This window comes from Cydia splendana, chromosome Z, assembly GCF_910591565.1.
Source record: "Cydia splendana chromosome Z, ilCydSple1.2, whole genome shotgun sequence".
NCBI lineage: Eukaryota > Metazoa > Arthropoda > Insecta > Lepidoptera > Tortricidae > Cydia > Cydia splendana.
In genome coordinates this window covers 13,296,226-13,317,338 of record NC_085987.1, presented here as the reverse complement: position 1 = coordinate 13,317,338, position 21,113 = coordinate 13,296,226, and the positions used below count along the sequence as shown (strand labels likewise).

At 41.8% G+C, this 21,113-nt stretch overlaps 1 protein-coding gene across 1 annotated transcript; it reads left to right on the top strand.

The window, feature by feature from the left end:
* The first annotated feature begins 12,959 nt into the window (after window positions 1-12,959).
* Window positions 12,960-21,113, top strand: LOC134805008 (opsin-1). Its single transcript, XM_063778291.1, has 9 exons — window positions 12,960-13,115; window positions 16,146-16,294; window positions 17,009-17,129; window positions 17,371-17,488; window positions 17,611-17,824; window positions 17,912-18,059; window positions 18,573-18,683; window positions 20,011-20,177; window positions 20,503-21,113. The coding sequence occupies exons 2-9, from the start codon at window positions 16,167-16,169 to the stop codon at window positions 20,627-20,629; spliced, it is 1,134 nt and encodes a 377-aa protein (XP_063634361.1). The 5' UTR covers window positions 12,960-13,115; window positions 16,146-16,166; the 3' UTR covers window positions 20,630-21,113.

The following is a 21,113-nucleotide window of genomic DNA, read 5'->3' as shown; positions in this document are numbered from 1 at the left end:
CTCAGTTGCATTCAGATACTTTGAAATATATAGAATTTATTAAAATTTAGGTTCCTTTTCTTAACTTAGGAATAATAATTGTTAATAATTAATCATGGTTTAGGCACTCTAGATTCAAGTTCAGATATTTTAAAATTTTTGCCGTAAACAGTAATCTCATTTATTGTGCCATTCGTCAAAACCTAATTTCAGTGGTATCTGAACGCACCATGCGCTTAGAGCTCCACAGATCTGGCAACAAGCGCATCCGATTTGGATACATACATATAGTGTGTCAAAGGACTGTCTAATTTCAAACATAGATAGAGAGAATCATACTATCTTTGTCTTACACTAGTACTAGCACCCAAAAGAAAAGGGTGGGTATAGTTTTGTTTTTTCCTATTTACTAACAAATTGGTTTGACCAGCTATAATAGCCATAACACACTACCGTACCGCGACCTTGGTAACGCACCTATAAGCGAGAAAGAGGTATCTCTTTCTCGCTCTCACTTATGGTGCGGCGCACCGTGAGTTTGGTGCGGTAGGATAGTGTGTTATGGCTTTAGCCTGGCCGCACACGCACGGAATTTTCCGTACGGAGTGACATGTGCAGACGCGAGACAGCGCTATGCATTTGTTGGGCGACATCCCGTTCCCACCTGTCATTCCGTACGGAAACCGAATGAAAATTCCGTGCGTGTGCGGACAAGGTTAACCTTGACATAACCATAACCGAACAAAAACAATGGACCCGTGTCTTTGGGGTCGCGACCCATAGTTAGGGAAATGCTGGTTGGAACCATATACTGGGTATATATATATAGTTAAAACTAATTTTACGGTTTAAACTCGCGTGTTGTTAGTCATTCGCGCGACCTGTTTCGGAGAGATTAGGCCTCCTTTTTCAGGTACTATAACACAACACTTCTAAAGGCCCCTGTACACAATGGGCCAGCGCCGGCCAGTGCAAGGGACGCAGCCATGCGCTAAAATGAGATAGCAATATCACTTGCTCCCTCTAACGCATAAATGCGTCCGCCAGAATGTACAGGGGCCTTACCCCGGCTACACACGTAAAGACCCCTCCAGACTATGCGCGTGAATCGCGGGCGAAGCCGCGAACGCGAGTGTGGAGTCGATTTCGCTGTCTGCGAAAATCGACTACACACTTGCGTTCGCGGCTTCGCCCGCGATTCACGCGCATAGTCTGGAGGGGGCTTAACGATAAATCGTAGCGATAAAACTGTGCATTCCGATTTGCGCAGTTTTATCTACCGTGTGTATGACAAATCGTTACGATAAGGCCTCATACTTACGAGCGCTTTTACAACGCGCGTTAAAAAAGCGTTTGAATGACACATATGGATACATGTGTATTTATTCACACGATGGCGGTGGCACTTTTTATCAAGCCTTGTTGGATTTTCGACTTTAAGCGTTGGTCGTTAAATCGAATTTTGCGTGCGGACGGAATCAAGCGCTTTTTTAACGCGCGTTGTAAAAGCGCTCGTGAGAATGAGGCCTAATCGACAACGATTTGTCATACACACGACAGATAAAACTGCGCAGTTCTGACTGCACAGTTTAATCGCTACGATTTATCGTTACGTATGTAGCCGGCATTAACAGCGCTGAGAGAACCGCCCCCTCCAGACTATGCGCGTGAATCGCGGGCGAAGCCGCGAACGCGAGTGTGGCGTCGATTTCGCAGATTGTTCACGCCTTCGCGCCTTGTTCTCCGTTTTTTGTCGGTATTTTGGCCCGCGTCAAAGGAGACGCGAAGCGCGAACTTGCAAGACTCCACATTACACACTATTTTGGCTCTTTTGTGGCAAGATAATTATACGAGTATTATGATTATATTATATTAAGCTGCTATATTTTACGGTTTCACAAGAAAACAAAATGGAAAAACAGCTAAATCACGTATGATGCCATAGATAACTAACCGTTAAACTCGATCAGAGGGTCTACCGCGAACCACGTCCGAAGTGTTGCCTCTTTGTCGCACTTATAAATTCGTACGTAAGTGTGACAGGGAGGCAACACGTTAAACGTGGTTCGCGGTAGGCCCTCAGCTGATGGTTTTCCGCCATCTTGCCGCAAACCAAACTGCGAAATCGCCGTGAAGTGTGCGAGTGTGGAGTCATACGTCAACTTCGCGATATGTTCGCTCCGCGACGTCGCGGCGCGATTCACGCACATAGTCTGGAGGGGGCTTAAGATCGGTTTCTAGGAAACTAGAGCATAATGCTCTATGCTCTCTCATCGGTGTGAGCGGCTCAGCTGTTAACAGCCACTGTGCCAACTTGCGTCTTAAGCCCCCTCCAGACTATGCGCGTGAATCGTGGGCGAAGCCGCGAACGCGAGTGTGACGTCGATTTTCGCAGACAGCGAAATCGACTCCACGCTCGCGTTCGCGACGTCGCGCCGCGATTCACGCCCATAGTCTGGAGGGGGCTTTAAGCCCCCTTCAGACTATGCGCGTGAATCGCGGCGCGAAGCCGCGAACGCGAGTCTGTAGTCGATTTCGCATATCAGCGAACTAGACTCCACACTCGCGGTTCGCGCGCACGAGTGTGGAACGAGCTTTATGCATCTTTCACTTCCACCCCTGGAGCATATAGCTCTTACGACTCCCCTCTGGACGGCCAATGAAGGCAAGCCAGAGCTGAGAGTCCTGCGGGTCCCCTTGGGGTCCACTCCGACCGACGAAGACACGCCGGAGACGGAGACCCTGACCGACTCTCTGGAGCACTCGGGTCCGTGGGGTCGTCACTCCCCAACAGCTCGCCACAAGCTGCCCTGCCGGTTTATTATTATTATTATTTGTATCTCCGTTACAAACTCTCGGGTTTTTAAGCCCGGTCATTTATAAGGCGTGCGTGGGGATATAGATCCAACACGTAGAGGCCGTTTGGAGAGCTTTGATGTCATGTAGAACGCCTGCTGGAACCCATTCACGGGTACATAAATAGATACCCGTAAACCGGTTTCAGCAGGCATTGGGAGCTATTATAGAAAAATGGAAAGAGTCCTGGTCTATGGTTTAAATTTGGGTGGAAAATAAATCTGGGCTATTGCTAAGAGTTCCGGACACCTGCCATAACATTGTGTTATACAGTGTTATCGAGGCAGGTGGTGACTCGCCACTCGTTAGATGGGCACCTGATGCGCCATCGTGAAGACGGCCAGGCGCAACACCGGCATGAGCGGCTCAGGGGTGTCGAGAGGTGGTGCTGCGCTTTCTCCGAAGTTACTCGCGGCGTTATGCCCTTTAACACTTCCACCCCTGGAGCATTTAGCTCTAGCGACTCCTCTCTGGACGGCCAATGAAGGCAAGCCAGAGCTGAGAGTCCTGCGGGTCCCCTTGGGGTCCACTCCGACCGACGAAGACACACCGGAGACGGAGACCCTGACCGACTCTCGGGAGCACTCGGGTCCGTGGGGTCGTTACTCCCTAACAGCTCGCCACAAGCTGCCCTGCGGGCTTATTATTATTATTATTATTTCGTTTTAGACAGGCAGCTGATGCTGGTGCGTCTAAATCATAGTTTCATCACTTAGCACGATTTCACTGTTTTGATAGTTTGTAATGATTGTAATGTTTTGATATGGCCGCTAGGTGGCGACAGCGCCACGCGCAGCTTATGGCAAACTCCAAAATTGGGGCCTTTTAGCTACCTGTAGCAAAGCGACGAAATCGCGGAGTGAGACACGCCTGGACTGGTGTTGTACCTATAATAGTTATAGATGGCCAAGCAAATCTTGTCAGTTTAAACAATGTAGGCGTGAAGGGTTATCGTCCCATAGAAAATTTGAATTTCGCGCCTTTTTCTACAGACAAGATTTGCTTGACCAACTATATTTACGATACAAGTGCGGAAAAGAGTAAATTCGAAACGAGTGGCGATAAATTAAAACACGACCGAAGGGAGTGTTTTAAATCGACACGAGTTGCGAATTACCTATTCGCACGTGTATCGTACAAAGTTTTACAGTACATTCAGTACATACATTCTGACGTCAGAATGCATGGCGGGTGGACCTTTTTCGTTAAATATCTCGTTCCCGGAAGAAGTACACTGATTTCTATTCATAGTTTACGCAAGTACACTGAAAGTACACTATAACTACATACTCGGAGTGCGGTATAATCCAAGATTTCACAGGGGATACACTACATAATTCCGAAATATTTTATGCCGAATTTTAAAATATCGAATTTTATTATTCCGATTTTTAAATGCTCGACCCATCACAATTCCGATTGTCGTAATTACCGAACGATGAAAATCACGAAGTCTTATATTTCCGAATAGTAAAACCGACGATTTTTTAAATTCCGAACCACATAATTCCGAATATAACAATTCCGATAGGGAGAAACACCGAATTTAACATTTACGATTTTTGATATCACGAATTCCGAATTGTCATAATTCCGAAATTTTGAATTCCGATTTGACATGATTCCTATTTTTTAAATTCCGAATAACGATATTCCGAATTTGTTGTTAATAAATAAAGGTACCTACGTTTCTACGGGGGGTAGCAGTTATAACGTAGCCTAAACCTACTTTTTTAAAAACAGTTATTTACTGTTGGGGTCGCAGTTCTAACCTAACCTATACCTACTTTTCTGTAAGCAGTAAGTTTCTAGGGGAGGGAGGGTCGCAGTTCTAACCTAACCTACACCTACTTTTCTAGTATCAGTTGGTTTCTGTAAAGGTCGCAGTTCTAACCTAACCTAACCCACTTTTCTAGTAGCAGTTGGTTTCTGTGAAGGTCGCAGTTCTAACCTAACCCACCTTTCTAGTAGCAGTTGGTTTCTGTGAAGGTCGCAGTTCTAACCTAACCCACTTTTCTAGTAGCAGTTGGTTTCTGTAAAGGTCGCAGTTCTCACCTAACCTAACCTACTTTTCTAGTAGCAATTGGCTTCTGTGAAGGTCACAGTTCTAACCTAACCTAACCCACTTTTCTAGTAGCAGTTGGTTTCTGTAAAGGTCGCAGTTCTAACCTAACCTAACCCACTTTTCTGGTAGCAGTTGGTTTCTGTGAAGGTCGCAGTTCTCACCTAACCTAACCTACTTTTCTGTTAGCAATTGGCTTCTGTGAAGGTCACAGTTCTAACCTAACCTAACCCACTTTTCTAGTAGCAGTTGGTTTCCGTAAAGGTCGCAGTTCTAACTTAAGCCACTTTTCTAGTAGCAGTTGGCTGCTGTGAAGGTCGCAGTTCTAACCTAACCTAACCCACTTTTCTGGTAGCAGTTGTTTTCTGTGAAGGTCGCAGTTCTAACCTAACCTAACCCACTTTTCTAGTAGGAGTTGGTTTCTGTGAAGGTCGCAGTTCAAACCTAACTTAACCCACTTTTCTAGTAGCAGTTGGTTTCCGTAAAGGTCGCAGTTCTAACTTAAGCCACTTTTCTAGTAGCAGTTGGCTGCTGTGAAGGTCGTAGTTCTAACCTAACCTAACCCACTTTTCTAGTAGCAGTTGGTTTCTGTGAAGGTCGCAGTTCTAACCTAACCTAACCCACTTCGCTAGTAGCAGTTGGTTTCTGTAAAGGTCGCAGTTCTAACCTAACCTACTTTTCTAGTAGCAGTTGGCTTCTGTGAAGGTCGCAGTTCTAACCTAACCTAACCCACTTTTCTAGTAGCAGTTGGTTTCTGTAAAGGACGCAGTTCTAACCTAAGCCACTTTTCTAGTAGCAGTTGGCTTCTGTAAAGGTTGCAGTTCTATCCTAACCCACTTTTCTAGTAGCAGTTGGTTTCTGTAAGTGTAAGGCCTGAGTGGACGCTCGAGTTGAGCGTGCAGCGGGGCGGGGCGTGCGGCGTGCATGTTAAACAAATGCAAACGTATAGGAGCGGCCTTAGTGCACGCGGCTCAAATCACTTGTGAGCCCGACGCCACGCTGCACGCCCCGCCGAACGCTCCGCTTCGAGCGTCCACTCAGGCCCTACACTAAAGGTAGCAGTTCTAGCATGTCCAAATGATTTAAATGCATTTTTTTTTGCAGATCAATTTTAAAAACGGCTGACCATTTAATTACTTCCCTTTTGAAAATCACGAATTTCATTATTCCGAGTTTACAAAAGATCGAATTTCTGAATTCCGAATTATTTTATTTCCGATCGGTCAATGATTTTTCGGAACGGACAAATTCGGATTTTTTTTTCGGATTTTTTAATAATCGGAACTTTAAGCTTTCGTTCATATGACAATCGGATTTTAAGTATTCGGAAATAGCGCAGTCGTGATTTTCTTCTTTCGTCGTTTTCAAAGTCGTTTCAAAACGTACAAAAAATCGACATTATGAAAATCGTGATTATGAAAGTCGGAAAAACATATTTCGGAATATTTGGGTGTTCCCTTTCACAGGTCCACCCGCCATCCTGACGTCAGAATGGCGGGTGGACCTTTTTTGTTAAATATCTCGCTTCCGGGAGAAGTACACTGAATTCTATTAAAAGTACACTAAAGTACACCGAAGGTACAATATGTTTATAAATATTTCGTTCTAATGCGCTGAGGTCCACCCGCCATCTTGACGCTCACACGAAAAGTGCTATTTTACGCACTAGTGCGGGAAAATAGTACCTACTGTAAAAATATTTAGGTATATGTTATATGTAAAAATCATTATAAATAGCGGGAAAATAAACATACTTATTAATAGAAAATGAAGCGAAAAACAAATTCCGTATGTACAATTTTTTAATACGGCCCCGACACTATCATGAATACTGACATTACTTTGAAGGAATGACGTTTTTAGTGATAGTGTAGGGATTGTAATGAAGGAATGACGGCAAGTAATGAAGTTTATTTTAATAATTTCCGTCAGTATTGGAGTTATGTCAAAGTAATGATACTAGAAATGACATTAATACTGACAGTGAATTGATTAGAATGATGGAATCAGAAATGACAGAAAGAATGATGGACGATAATGAAGTTATTAAACATTTTTAATATGTTAGAAAATAATGTCAAAATAATGACATTATACTGATAGTGAGTGGAGCGCATCATTCTAATCGCTCATTCCGTCATTTAAAGTACATAACAAGAAGGTTTTATACTAACAAGAGTTATTACTGGCATTTAAGTCAATAAGTGAAGTATACTTACTCTATTGTCATTGCTCTAAAGTTTATTTTCACTTGACTCTGAAGAAAAAAGAAAAACATGCAGAATGCGACGCCTAAAGAACACTGAAATATGAAACCTATGGAAGTGAAACGTCAACGAATAATGCGTGCCACTGTGACGATGCTAAAGAAAATCTCTGTCCCTTTCTAAAAGTTGCCATACAGGAAAAAAATACTTTTTACTTTCATTTGTTAACAATAATTAAATAATATTTTTTTACTATGTAAATTTGAGCCGTAGCAAAATGCCGGGACGGTGCTAGGACGATGATGGTCACCCTAATATAATAAAAAGACGGAGTTCTCCCACGACCGATTAGAGTCTAACCACTATAATATATAAGAGCTATAAAAAATAAATAAAATAGGCAAAACATTTATTTTTAGACAAGAAAGGCACACAGATACATACTTCACAGACTAACATACATAATTATAAATTTCATTAACTTAAAATTAAACAGTATTATGGCGACAGAACGCCGGCGTGGTTCCGTTGAATCGTCTACTCTTGTGTCTGATTCGCGGAACCTCCGAAACACTACACCCTTCGGCCAGAAGTCTGCGCACTCGATGGTCCCCTGCAGCGGTCGCTGCACGCGCATCACATAAAAGTTGGAGTGCACGTAGTGGCGCGATCGAAACTGGAACACCTTCAGCGTGTAACCGGTCTTCTGGTGTAGATATGTACTCCACCTCTCTAGCAGTCGTGGCGGTGTAATGCAGGCGCGACACATACAGTGCAACACTAGGTGTAGCAATCTGCAAGTCGGAATTAGGCGGCTCGGCGGTATCACACTGTCTTACGAGGCGCTGTACTCGTCTTCTTCTCTCTTAACACCAGTGTTAAATCCTCCTCATCAACAATGGCACCAGGGAGCTTCTCCTTGGGAGCAGTTCTCTCTTCAGTATCCGAGCTGTTCTTTCAGTACGTCAAGTATGGAGCTTATTGAGATATTTATGCATTCTTACTACGCAGGTTGAGCAAACTTATCGACTATCGTGGTCAGAGTCTATCTTCTTCGGTACGTTTTTTTAGATGTGAGACGTGATCTAGATATATGTATAATATTATATTAGTTACACTAATGAGTGAAGCAAATCCTTTCAGTCTGTCATTCTGTCTGACATTAATTGTTTGTTATCTTCGTTGCCATGGTTACGTCAAAACATTTTCAAACACACAGCGATTGATGACTGCCCTCAACAAATTATACACACATTCATACGTAAATACAAATTAACCCAGGGCTGTTTAAGTCAGCAAAATCCTAACCACTTGGTTTCGTAATATTATACTTTTAAACTTTTAATTGCATCTCAACTACTTATCCACTTACAAGAATACTGAGTATTATACACAAACCATGCATTCCACATACACGTGTGGGGTATCATAATTATAAAAGCAGATTAAATAAATCAAAATGTTTTTTTATGTTAAAACTGCAAATATTTTAATGAAATAAGGTAAGATATGTAATTCTGAGCAACAAAAACGTTAGAGGAATTAGTCAAGAATCTTTTCTGTGTAAAATCATGCGCTTTGATTATTTAGATTTTAAAGCCAAACGTTCATCTTCTGGGGGTCGGTTATCTTTTGTGCCACTACCCTAAATCATTGTCTAACTACCTATCTCTGTTTCTCCATTTTTCTGTCTCATCAAGCATAGAGTTACGAGTACGACAATATAGTATGGTTACGACAGGTTAGAAGAATTGGAACCGTTGATTGAATACTTAGGTTTTTTGTGTTCTTCAAAGCGTACTCTATAACAAAACTAAGCCAAACGATTATGAAAATAATAACTTAAAACTCCCCGTGAAAAGTAATGATGTAAAATACTGATAAAAATACTGATAAGTGTGTGGGGAGATTTAAGACTATCATGACCGGACTGGACCAAACGCTGGAGTTTCATTACAAGTCATGTCAGATTCATGATAGTGTCGGGGCCGTATAAAAGGTCTTCTATTAATGTAATAATCGAAAAAAAAATCTAATGAAGGGGCATATAGCTGTAAGTAGTTCAAATATAGGTCTACATCAAATTGTGTAAAATACCTATAGCTATTAATAATTGTGTTTAATGTTAATATCTAGAGAGGAAAATTGGGACTAAATTTGTATGGAGAAGCGGTCACGTGAGCTCGCCCCCTTTCCTCTTAAGCAGCAAGCAGCCCTATACAGAAGTTGTGTTTTGATAGGGCTTATTCAACCAACCTTATAAAAAACCCTACGTAAATGAGGTTAGCACAGAGAGCTATTTTATAACAGGGTGACGCCTTGAGAACGAGCACCAGACATAAGATACCTATACTCGGCAGGCTTATAGGGATATGTATACTAACAAACAAGATACCTACTTATAGGTAAAGGCACTCCAGAAACGTGGCCCGTTTTGCAACAATCCAGTTACTTAAATACCTTTATGCAGGGTGCATCTTAGGTGGTAGGTAATCCTGTTATAGCCCCCCTTGATACGTCTTATAGCGTTCATAACTACATTAGCGAACTGGCTAAACCCAAGACAGGGAATGCACCGAAGCAACTAAATAATAATAAATATTATGTCTGTATTTTTTTATTTCCATAAAGATGCTCATTGCTTACCACTTGCTTACTCACTGGAACCAATACTATCAGATTCGGGGTTTACTTCACAAATTTCATAAAAAATCCTTAAAATTCACAATTAATTAAGTAAACTTAGAAAATTTGGCCAAATCTGCCCGTCATGGAATGCCGTATTTGCCGTCGTGTGCTGACTGCTGATCAAAGAGTATTAGTATAAATATCTGCTGATCTAGCGACGAATACAAGCTGTGTTTTGACATGGGTAAGTATGATTGCAATTGCACATCAATCTCATACTTATTATTTTTTAGTTGTTGGGTTCGCAATTGTTAGGGTCACGTCTCTCCTACGACCGCATAGGTAGTAGATATGAGCGCCGCGCCGGCGCGCCGCCGCCGCCGACGAAATTTACGCGCCGCCGCCGCCGACGCTGCGCTATCGGCGTGGCATCGGCGTGACCTTGTTAGATACTACTACTTTCAGAATCTGATAATACATATTTTATCTAGTTTAGATCTTTAACGGCGCCACTCTGAATAGCTTATAGATTCAAAAGGTATTTTAGGTCCATATAATTCTAAAATATCGAAGGTAAATTCAAACTTTTCTGTCTGGTAATCGCGCTACTAGTCTTAGGACAACGAAATTACAAATTTTGCCAGCTGGTTAGTTCATCCGTCATTCACCGCGAAATTAACCATTGCAAGCATGGTTGAAAGCTTTTAAAAGGTGTAAAAAGGGCTATATTTCAGATATTAAGCGTTTTCACGTCCAAAGATTCGGCCCATGGCTTCGCACGGAAGGACGTCGGAAACGGAAACGGCTCTCATTTAAACTTGGTTATTGTTCAAATTTCAAACTTTGCTCTCTCGCAGCTCAATCTTTGGCCTAGCATCGCTCGTATGGAAGTATGCCGCTATCTGAACCTCCAAGTTTTCGGCTCTGTTTGGAGCTCAACTTTCGGCCTCGCTTTTAAAATGCTTGGTCATGGTTTTTGTCCGATCTTAGCACCACTGCAGCACGGCCTTTGGCCTCGAATGGCCACGAATGCGCCTGGATATCCAAGTTTTTAACATTATGGTCTCGGTCTTTATCGGCCTTCGGACTTGCTTACTTGCAGTTTGTGCTCTGCTCTCTTGCAGTTTGGTCTTCGGCCTTGCACAGAAGCGCACCGCAATAGGCGCTCCAGGCATTCGGCCGTCAGTCAAGCTCACACTTTCGATTCTAAGCTGTATGCTTAATACCCGCAACTCGCATGGGAAGGCCTCGGAATCAGGTCTTCGGTGTTAAGTGGAGCTCGGCCTCGGGCCCTTTTGACATAAATCGGTTTTGTTGGGTTGATTTTGTTTAACGACGGAGCTTGATTTTCCTAACTTCGGCTCTTTAGAATGTCGACAAGACGTTTTCCTGATGATACAGTCAATCCGCTACTTTTTACTTAGGGGCTATTCATAAATTACGTCATTTCAAATTAGGGGGGGGGGGGTCTGGACATCGGATGACGGTAGCATGAAGTAGGAGGAAATGGGGTCATTTGAAGCATGATTTTTGGATGATGATAGGGGGGGGGGGGTCCAAAATCGTCAAAAATCGATGACGTAATTTATGGACAGCCCCTTAGCACAAAAGACAAGGGAAAGATCTTCCTCGCAAAGATCTTCCGGCCAGGGCCTCACCAAGATTAAGACCGGCTCTGATGCAGCGCGATCCCATTTATACTATATAAAACTGTTTTCGTACCTTTATTCAATAAATTGTCCTTGAAATTGAAAAATGCACTTATTTTATAATTTCTTACAACAAAAACATGTTTTTTCGGTAAAATTTTGGTTTCAATTATTTTTTCATTAATCAAAGGTGTTCAAGGCCGCGCCGCCGATTCGCCGCCGCCGCCGACCGATTTTGACCGGCGCGCCGCCGCCGGCTAAATGCCCATCGGCGCTCATATCTAATAGGTAGTACCTACTATTATAGGTAGGTAGGTACTCCTTGTCTATTAAATATCGTTCCAGAATAAATCTTTATTTATACAGGGTGTATCAAAAATAGTGGGAATCCCTTTAAAGGCATTTTCAGTATATCGTGTTCTGATTAGGCAGGTCGTTCAAGTCGGCCAACCCTCCATACAAAGTTCAAAAACTTAAAAACGCGTCAAAAACTAAATCGGCTTTTTCGTACAACACGATGAACACGATAGGTACCGAATGCCTGTATTGGCCATACAATACCTAGGGGCTGTCCATAAATTACGTCATCGATTTTTGACGATTTTCGACCCCCCCCCTAACATCATCCAAAGCCCCCCCTAATTTGAAATGACGTAATTTATGAATAGCCCCCTAGCTGTAAATATTGTCCGCAGAATCGGGTATTACGACCGAAATAGGTTTTTCAGCAATTTTCAGGTACTTACCTAGTTACCTTTCTAAGTGTGGTACATTACCTATAGGGGTCGTCCAGAAATCGTGTGATCGTTTAAAAGAAAAATATCACGAATTATCACGATTTCAGGGAAGATATCACGTGTATTTTTTTTTCAAAGCGGGTAAGCCAAAAACAATAATACTTATTACTCAAAAATTTAATCAGATTAAAAATTCGCTCTATTTTATATGCGTAGTTACTCAATAAAACATTCATCGCACCAACTTTACAGAGATAGCATCTTGAACATATACGCAATATATACAGTAGAAACGTGGTAGAGTCAGTCCATGAAAAGTCTGCAGCGGATTTAATAGCCCACGCAGTGCACGTGTTATTTTAAACGTCAAACTTCTATGAAATTATGACGTATAAATGACACTTGCACTGCGTGGGCTATCAAATCCGCTGCAGACTTTTCTTGGTCCGACTCTAAAAACTACATTAGACATTAATAGCCTTAAAATTGGCCAAATATGATCACATGATTTCTTGACGACCCCATATAAGTGGACAACATACTCGAAAACAATTTTAACAATTAAGGTATAGCCAAACACGACAGACTCGATTAATAAGCCTTTTTTGTCTCTGCAAAAATGGAAGTCTGAATAGATTCTACCACCTCAAATACATTAAGTACGCTGATGATGTAGTGCTATACCAACCGAAATAAGCTGACAGAAGTGTTTAACTTTTTCGCAGAAGATGGTGAAGCGTCAACCCTGTTGAAGCATTGTGTCGTATTAAAAAGCTATATTGAATTATGGAAATCGATTTTGCTCCATGACGTATCTCCAGAGGACACTTATAAAGAGCTGGTGGCGCGAGCAGCGGCGAGTCACCTCCAACCTGCAGCCTCGACCACCCCCAACGTACGGGTTTGGTTATTCTATACTTAAGACTGGAGTAGTTCGTGCAGCGATTTTCTTCAGTATTTTTGGGATAACCATCTCGTAGGAATTTCCTCTTTTTAAGTAAGTACCTGCATGCTAATAGGCAGGGGCGTATTTACCCTAGGGCCAACCGGGCCATGGCCCGGGGCGCCAACCCCCGGGGGCGGCATATGCCGCCCCTGGCGGATTGCATTTAGTTTTTCTTCCTTGAGTTCTGGGGCGGCGAAACATGCCAATGCCCGGGGCGCCAAATTTCAAAATACGCCCCTGCTAATAGGTACCTATTGTACTTATATTTATTTTGTTTTTTGACTAACTTTAATGGCTTGGCCTGTCTAATTTTAAATTTATAGAAATACGGTAATGGAATGTAAAAAAAACGAAAAGAAAATTTATATTGCTAATTAAATAGGACTTTTGTATAATAAACACAAAGGGACGTTTTTTTAAAATAGATATTTGTTGGTTTTGTGATACATATTTATTTTGCATACGTCGATACTAATATGAATGTATCTATTAAGTTAAGACCCAGTAGGTTCGTGTTATGGCACGCGCATAACTAGAGTTAGACCAAAAAAAGTCTGCAGCGATTTTGATAGCCCACGCGGTGCAAGTCTTATTTTAAACGTCAAACTTCTATGAAATTTATGACGTATAAATAACACTGATTTAAAATTTCACGATTTTTAAACATTATTTAATTGCACAACGGAACTTAATCGCGTAATTAAGTTTTATGATTTACCACCGACGTTTCGATGACGGCGTTGTCTCCGTGGTCTCGGAGAAGACTGGCTAAAGTTGAAGAAGTTGTGTGAGTTGGCTAGAAAATGTTGATGTCAACTTTAGCCAGTCTTCTCCGAGACCACGGGGACAACTTATCCTCCAAACGTCGGAGGTAAATATTAAAACTTGAATAGGTACGCGATTAAGTCCCGTTTTGCAATTTAATAGTATAAATAACACTTGCACTGCGTGGGCTATCAAAATCGCTGCAGACTTTTCTTGGTCTAACTCTAATTATACTTATTGTTGTCCAGCTTACACAGTGTCGTTGACCGCCGGCATCATCGGCGGGGTAGGAATATAATTATGCGCGTGAGACCGAGATAGGAACAGGCGGGATAGGAATATAATTATGCGCGAGAGACCAAGATAGGAACAGGCGGATCAATGACGAAATTCTTCGTGCTTAGCGTCCAGTCCTTACCATTTACGTATTATTATTTACAACCGATAATGAATTAATGACAGAAAATTTGAACTTGGAATTTCACAGATCTAGAAAATGTAAGCGCTAGTAAAAGTTAGACCAAGATAAGTCTGCAACGATTTTAAGCACACGCAGTGCAAGTGTTATTTTAAGCGTCAAACTTCTATGAAATTATCACGTAATATGGGTAGGGCATGCTCCCGGGAATTCCCGGTTCTCAAATTCCCGGGAATTCCCGGGAATTTCATTGTGTCGAAAGAACCGGTACTGAAGACCCGGTACCGGTACTTCCCGGTTCTCATCAGTATGCGTATTTATTCCCATTTTAATACTAGTACTTTAGCTCGGGACATTAAATCACATTTAATAATGTTGCTATGAAACGGGGGACCCAAATAACCCTAGTAAAGTAGGTATTCCAATCGATATTACATTTTGGCTAGGGTGACTTAAAGCTATATTTTTTTCACACCACCTATTCGGAAAAGAGCTTTTTCTTCCCTGCTAGGAGGGATCAAAGTGGCACTTTTCCTCCCTGCTAGGAGGGATCAAAGTAACACTTTTCTGTTCTAGCACACTATTTTTACATTTTTTTTGCACATTTTTTTTTTTAGCTTAAATAATCTGTTTAAGCATCAGTTTGTGTCAACACTAAGATTTTTTTATTTTCCTCATAGTTGATGTGAAAAGCAGTATGTGTCACACGGTATCAAAATTATTTCGTCTTGGGCGTTAACACTTGAATCCCTCATTACGCTCAGGATTCAATGTACACCCTTGACGGAAATATATCATTTTGATCCCTTGTAACACAAACTACTATTAACAACTTTTTAATCTTAAGTAAGTAGGATATTAGGTTTATTCGAATATTCTTCTTTCTTTCTAGGAAGTTGGTTTTATATGAAAAAAATCCGTTGTCGGGTCGATTTTTTAAATTCTATAGGTATGCCGTGCCGTGCTGTCATAGTGCGTCATAGTGCATCGACTACGGCCGGCCGTGTAGCTCGTAAAGCCATGCCCAGGCGGAGGCAAACCAGTGATTCGCGGGGCTGGTGGCTCTAGCCTATAGCCAAGGTTTTCCGATAATTGCGATGAAAGCGCGTGCAGTAATATTTGTAGTGATTATGGGGAATTTCCAAAGGGGCGTAGCGGAAGATGTACATAAATGTGGGCGAGCATAGGCAAAGTCTCAAAATGTAGAGGGCCGTGTGCCGCTTGGTTTCGTAAAATAGGTTGGATCGCTAGATTTTTTGATAAAATAAGTCATTTATCAATACTTATGTAATAATTTATATGAAAATAAGTCATTCATAAAGATTGTACGCTAACACAAACAATTTCTTAAGTATAATCTTAATATGCGTTGAGAACCGGGAAGAACCGGGAATCCCGGTTCCAGCCATGCCCAGAACCGGGAAATCAAATTCTTGGTACCGGAACCGGTACTGCATGCCCTAAATATGGGAGACCGCGAGCTTTACTCGGAAAACATATAAAAACTAAAAAATGCGCGTTTTCCCAGAGATAAGATCTAGCTAGATCGATTTATCGCCCCAAAACCCCCATATAGCAAACTTCATCGAAATCGTTAGAGCCGTTTCCGAGATCCCCGAAATATATATATATGTACATATAAATAAATAAATAAACAAGAATTGCTCGTTTAAAGGTATTATATAGATAAATGTCACGTATAAATAACACTTGCACTATGGTCTAACTCTAATAAACAATTGAATGAATTTCCAATATCACATGGTGGTGGGGCAAAGTTGGCAAAAGTAATGAGCGGTGCCTAATAAATCGATAATGACACTTTTTGCGTCTAAAAAGTGTCATTATCTCAGTGTTTTAATGAGTACTTAATATACCTGCATGTTTTTTGACCAAAGGTTTATCAGTACCATCGAACGATGGACCCGGGCCCTGGAATCGCCGCGCTCCAGGCGTGGGGCGGGCAGGTGGCCGCCTACGGCGCCGCCAACCAGACGGTCGTCGACAAGGTGCTGCCTGAAATGCTGCACATGATCGACCCACACTGGTAACTTAACACTACCAACTCAGATGGACTCCACAATATTGTGCGACGGAATCGACTTAAGCCGATCATAATTATAATTCTCTATGCAAGAAATCTAAAATATGTCGATGTTGCTCCACACGGCAATGGGTGTGCTTCGATCAAAATTTTTAATGTTTTGGCGTAACTAATATGATTATATTTACTTACTTCTTACTTCCGATGGGTATGGCGCTACAACCCTTTGTGGGTGTTGGCCTCTTCCACTATCTTCCTCCAGTTGTAGCGATCCTTGGCAACCTTCCTCCAGTTGATATACTTTCTTCATCCTCCTAAGATCTTTTTCTACACAGTCCAGCCACATTTTCTTAGGCTTACCACTAGGCCATCATTACATTACTTACGCTACATTAAAATTATGCCGTTCTCCCAAACCTCTGTTTAATACCGTGAGTATATGTAGTGGTTCCTGTGGCCAATAATCGAAGCCCGTTTCCGTTCACATATACCTATATCTCTAGCGATACCCATAGCATTAAACAATAGGGCCTTTAGAAGGCTCAATCCACCACTAGCATGATCTGATGGACCCCGATCACACATTGAGTGCCGGGAACCCGCTCAAAGCGGGAAAACGCTGGGATCGGCTACGAGCGTAGCGCTACAAAAACGTTGGCAGTGAATGTGTTAAATGTGTCTATTTCTCGATGTGTTAAGTGTTTTGTTTTCTCACAGGTACCAATTCCCTCCTATGAATCCGCTATGGCACGGTCTATTGGGCTTCACTATTGGTGTACTCGGCTTTATTTCAATCACGGGCAACGGAATGGTCATTTACATCTTCACGTGCACTAAAGTAATTTATTCATTCTTAAGGATGACTCACGCTAGACCAGGTCGGCCCGGGCCGAGGCGGCCGACATGTCATAATTTTCTATGACGGCTGACCGGTGATCACCTGATCACGTGGTGCTTTACATAGAAAAGGAAGCGCCGGAAGCTCCGGCCCGGTCTAACGTATATGTAATATATAGACTATATAGTAGTTACCTAAATAGGTACCTAATACAATTAATTGTATTCTGTAATGCTTTCAGTCTCTCAAAACCCCATCGAATTTACTCGTAGTGAACTTGGCATTCTCGGATTTCCTCATGATGTGCTGCATGTCTCCGGCTATGGTAGTCAATTGCTATAATGAAACGTGGGTTTGGGGTAAGTCTGACTTTAAACGTTCTTTTGGATCATTGTCACAAATAAACTTGCACGTGAAACGTGATTTCTGACTATTAACTAATACCTACTGTGAACTAACTATTCGTTAATACTTCGAACAGGACCTCTGGCATGTGAACTGTACGCTTGTGCGGGATCTCTATTCGGCTGCGCTTCTATTTGGACTATGACCATGATTGCTTTTGATCGATACAATGTCATCGTAAAGGGCATCGCTGCCAAGCCAATGACTAACAACGGAGCTCTACTGCGAATCCTCGGCATCTGGGCTTTTTCTCTTGCGTGGACACTTGCGCCTTTCTTCGGCTGGAACAGGTAAATTAAACTACCTTAGAACACCATTGCTCATATCCATACCAGATATATGTAGGTATATTAAAACGGTAAATCACACATATTCAGGTACGTGCCTGAGGGCAACATGACCGCTTGCGGAACAGACTACTTGAACAAGGAGTGGCTGAGCCGCAGCTACATCCTCATCTACTCGGTGTTCGTGTACTTCATGCCTCTGCTGCTCATCATCTACTCTTACTTCTTCATCGTCCAGGTGATTAACTGATCTATAACTGTCTATTCCATTATTTAAACACATTACCATAATACACATTATTATGTAGGTACTACTTGTACTAGTTAGCTTCTGTCCGCGACTTCGTCTGCGTGGAATGATGATGATTGATGAGAACCTAGGACATAGGAAAAAATCCCCGGGCTTAAAATTATCTCCATACCAAATTTCATCTATATTGGTTCAGCGGTTTAAGCGTAAAGAGGTAACAGACATACATGTAGGTGGAGTCAGGGATAACAAGCAATAACGCAGGCAATACGTGGCATTTCTAAGCGAAAGCAATCGAACTCTTCTACTACGACTACTGATCTGAAGTTCTCTCTCTGAAGATCCGAAGTTTATGTATTTCAACATTTATCACTCCAATAATGAAACCCCCCTGCTGTCGTTACCTTGTATGCTACCATGCACTCTTCCTCGCCGCCGGTATCGGTAAACAAATTCGGTATGCTACACAGGGACTGTTAAACGGTAAAACGTGTGTTTCAGGCCGTAGCTGCACACGAAAAAGCCATGAGGGAGCAGGCCAAGAAGATGAACGTCGCTTCGCTCAGGTCATCTGAAAACGCCAACACCAGTGCCGAGTGCAAACTGGCAAAGGTAAATGAACTTACAAAGAAGTGCCTATTAAAAGCCCTTTTCACGTTGTAATAGTAGGTATATATTTTATTCAGCGCTACAAATACCACAGAATGTAACTCCCAACTTATTTCTATCTTCAACACAGTTAGAACATGGTTAGAATGCCACAACCTTGAAGTAAACATAAAGAAAACGAAAATTATACAATTTAAACCCAAGCAGAAAAAACCTTTAGAGATGAACCTACACATAAATAGCGCCCAGATAGAGGAAGTCACAGAATTTAAACTACTAGGAGTTTTCATTGATTCCGGAGTAGACTGGAAGGCCCACGTACAAGGCGCGAAGACAAAACTAACAACGTTTATCTACGCGCTTAACGTGATAAAGTTAAATGCAGATTTTGAGTCTGCACTATCCGTCTACTACGCGTACATATATTCTAGTCTCCGATATGGTGTGGTCTTATGGGGAGCCAGCACTGACGCTCACGAACTCTTTGTCCTGCACAAAAAATGTGTACGAATCCTGGCAAATATACGGATCCCAAACAGTTGCCGTCCTTTTTTCAAACAATATGAGCTACTTACACTTCCGGAAATATACATAATGGAGGCCGCTATCTTTGCTAGGAAAAACCCCAATCTATTTGAAGCTAAATTGGATACATACAAAACTAGAAGCCAGTATAGAAACAAATTAAAAACACCAAGCTCTAAATTAGCCATCTATAGAAACGGGCCCCATTTCGTATGTATCCAAGTAGTAAACAAAATACCCGATGAGATCAAATTGGAACCAAATGACAAACTGTTTCACAAAAAACTAAAAACCTTCCTAATACAAAAATGCTATTACTCAGCCGCACTACTTATACCAAAAATTGTAATCAAACTAATATCATTGACATTCAACTTAATACGAAATTCGATCTGACTAATTATTAATTAAGGTATACATTAATTCAAAATATTAGACATAATAATAGCATGCATGGCCTGTAATGTACTTTAGTATTAAGCTAGATATAAGAAAATTTGTGTGCCCTGACAGGGTGTCATGGAAGCTTCCTGTATAACTGTAATAACATCCCATGTACATGACTATACAAATAAACATCTTATCTTATCTTATCTTATCTTATATGGTTAACCAATGGTCTCGTCGAATTGAAGGCCGCCATACTCAACCCCGTTGGTCGTCGTCTAGACGATGGCAAGAGGCCCGACGACATGACACTGGTGCTTTTGGCACCACTTGCGTAGACTAAGCAAAATATGTAGCTATACTTGGGCTACATAGGTACCTGCATACCTATCGCCAGTAATCATTATTTATTATTCAGGTCGCTCTGATGACCATCTCCCTGTGGTTCATGGCGTGGACCCCTTACCTGGTGATCAACTATGCCGGAGTTTTCGAGAACGCTAACATCAGCCCACTGGCCACCATCTGGGGTTCTCTCTTCGCCAAGGCTAATGCTGTCTACAATCCTATTGTTTACGGTATCAGGTCAGTCTTCTGTTCTGCTTATATCTAATCTAATCATTAATTAAAGAAAACCTAGTCTGTATTTATATTTACCCCCTCTTTCATAAACGCGCTACAAACCTCAATTAGCTAATAATCGTTTGTCTTTGTCTTTTTGGGATTAAACATAATTTAACTAAATCAGGCCCGTAAAGTTTTATGAATAAGGGGGTTAATCTATATCTGCATAGTTTTCTTGCTTTAGTTACTAATAAGAGTATGATAGATAGGTTAAGTTAATGTCAGCAGTTAATTAAGGTATTTACCCGTTATTGATTCTGTAGTAAGAATAAGTGTTTGGTTCTAGCCACCCGAAGTACCGCGCCGAGCTGTACAAGAAGTTCCCGTCGCTGTCTTGCCAGTCCTCGCCCGAGGACAACGGCTCCGTGGCGTCGGGCGCCACCGCCGTCTCGGAAGAGAAGCCCTCGGCCTGAGCGCCCTCGACCTGAGCGCCCTCCGCCCGCCGAAACCGACGCCACACCGCACGCGCCCCATTGGATACACGATATGCCTAAGCGATGTTATTGTTTATTTTTATACGAAAATATTTACATTTGTACAAAGTTATAAACTTGAGCATAGAGCGTGTGCTGGTTGCAAAATATTCAGGACAATTCTGAATCAAATTGTATTTTTTGTACAATCGACTCCTGCATATTTTGAGTTCACGCTTTGTGTTTCTTGTTGAACGTTGCACACTTTTCTTATAGGTACCATACATTTGTTTCAAATCGGCCGACGACATACGAAAAAATACAAAAAAATGTGTAATGAACTGCATGTCGCTAGGCCGCCCTTTACCCATGAGACTGCTCCTCTTAGAACATAGGTAGAACGATGATAACCGACAATGACACGCTCTGTAACTTGGATCAATAAACAATATACTATTAAGCAAAATGGTTTGCAACCACTCTA

Bases quoted from the DNA above. Each gene is read 5' to 3' on its own strand.
- LOC134805008 (XM_063778291.1), top strand. From the start codon at position 16,167: ATGGACCCGGGCCCTGGAATCGCCGCGCTCCAGGCGTGGGGCGGGCAG. The intron at 17,489-17,610 runs GTAAGTCTGACT...TACTTCGAACAG, and splicing joins TAATGAAACGTGGGTTTGGG to GACCTCTGGCATGTGAACTG. The intron at 18,684-20,010 runs GTAAATGAACTT...TTTATTATTCAG, and splicing joins CCGAGTGCAAACTGGCAAAG to GTCGCTCTGATGACCATCTC.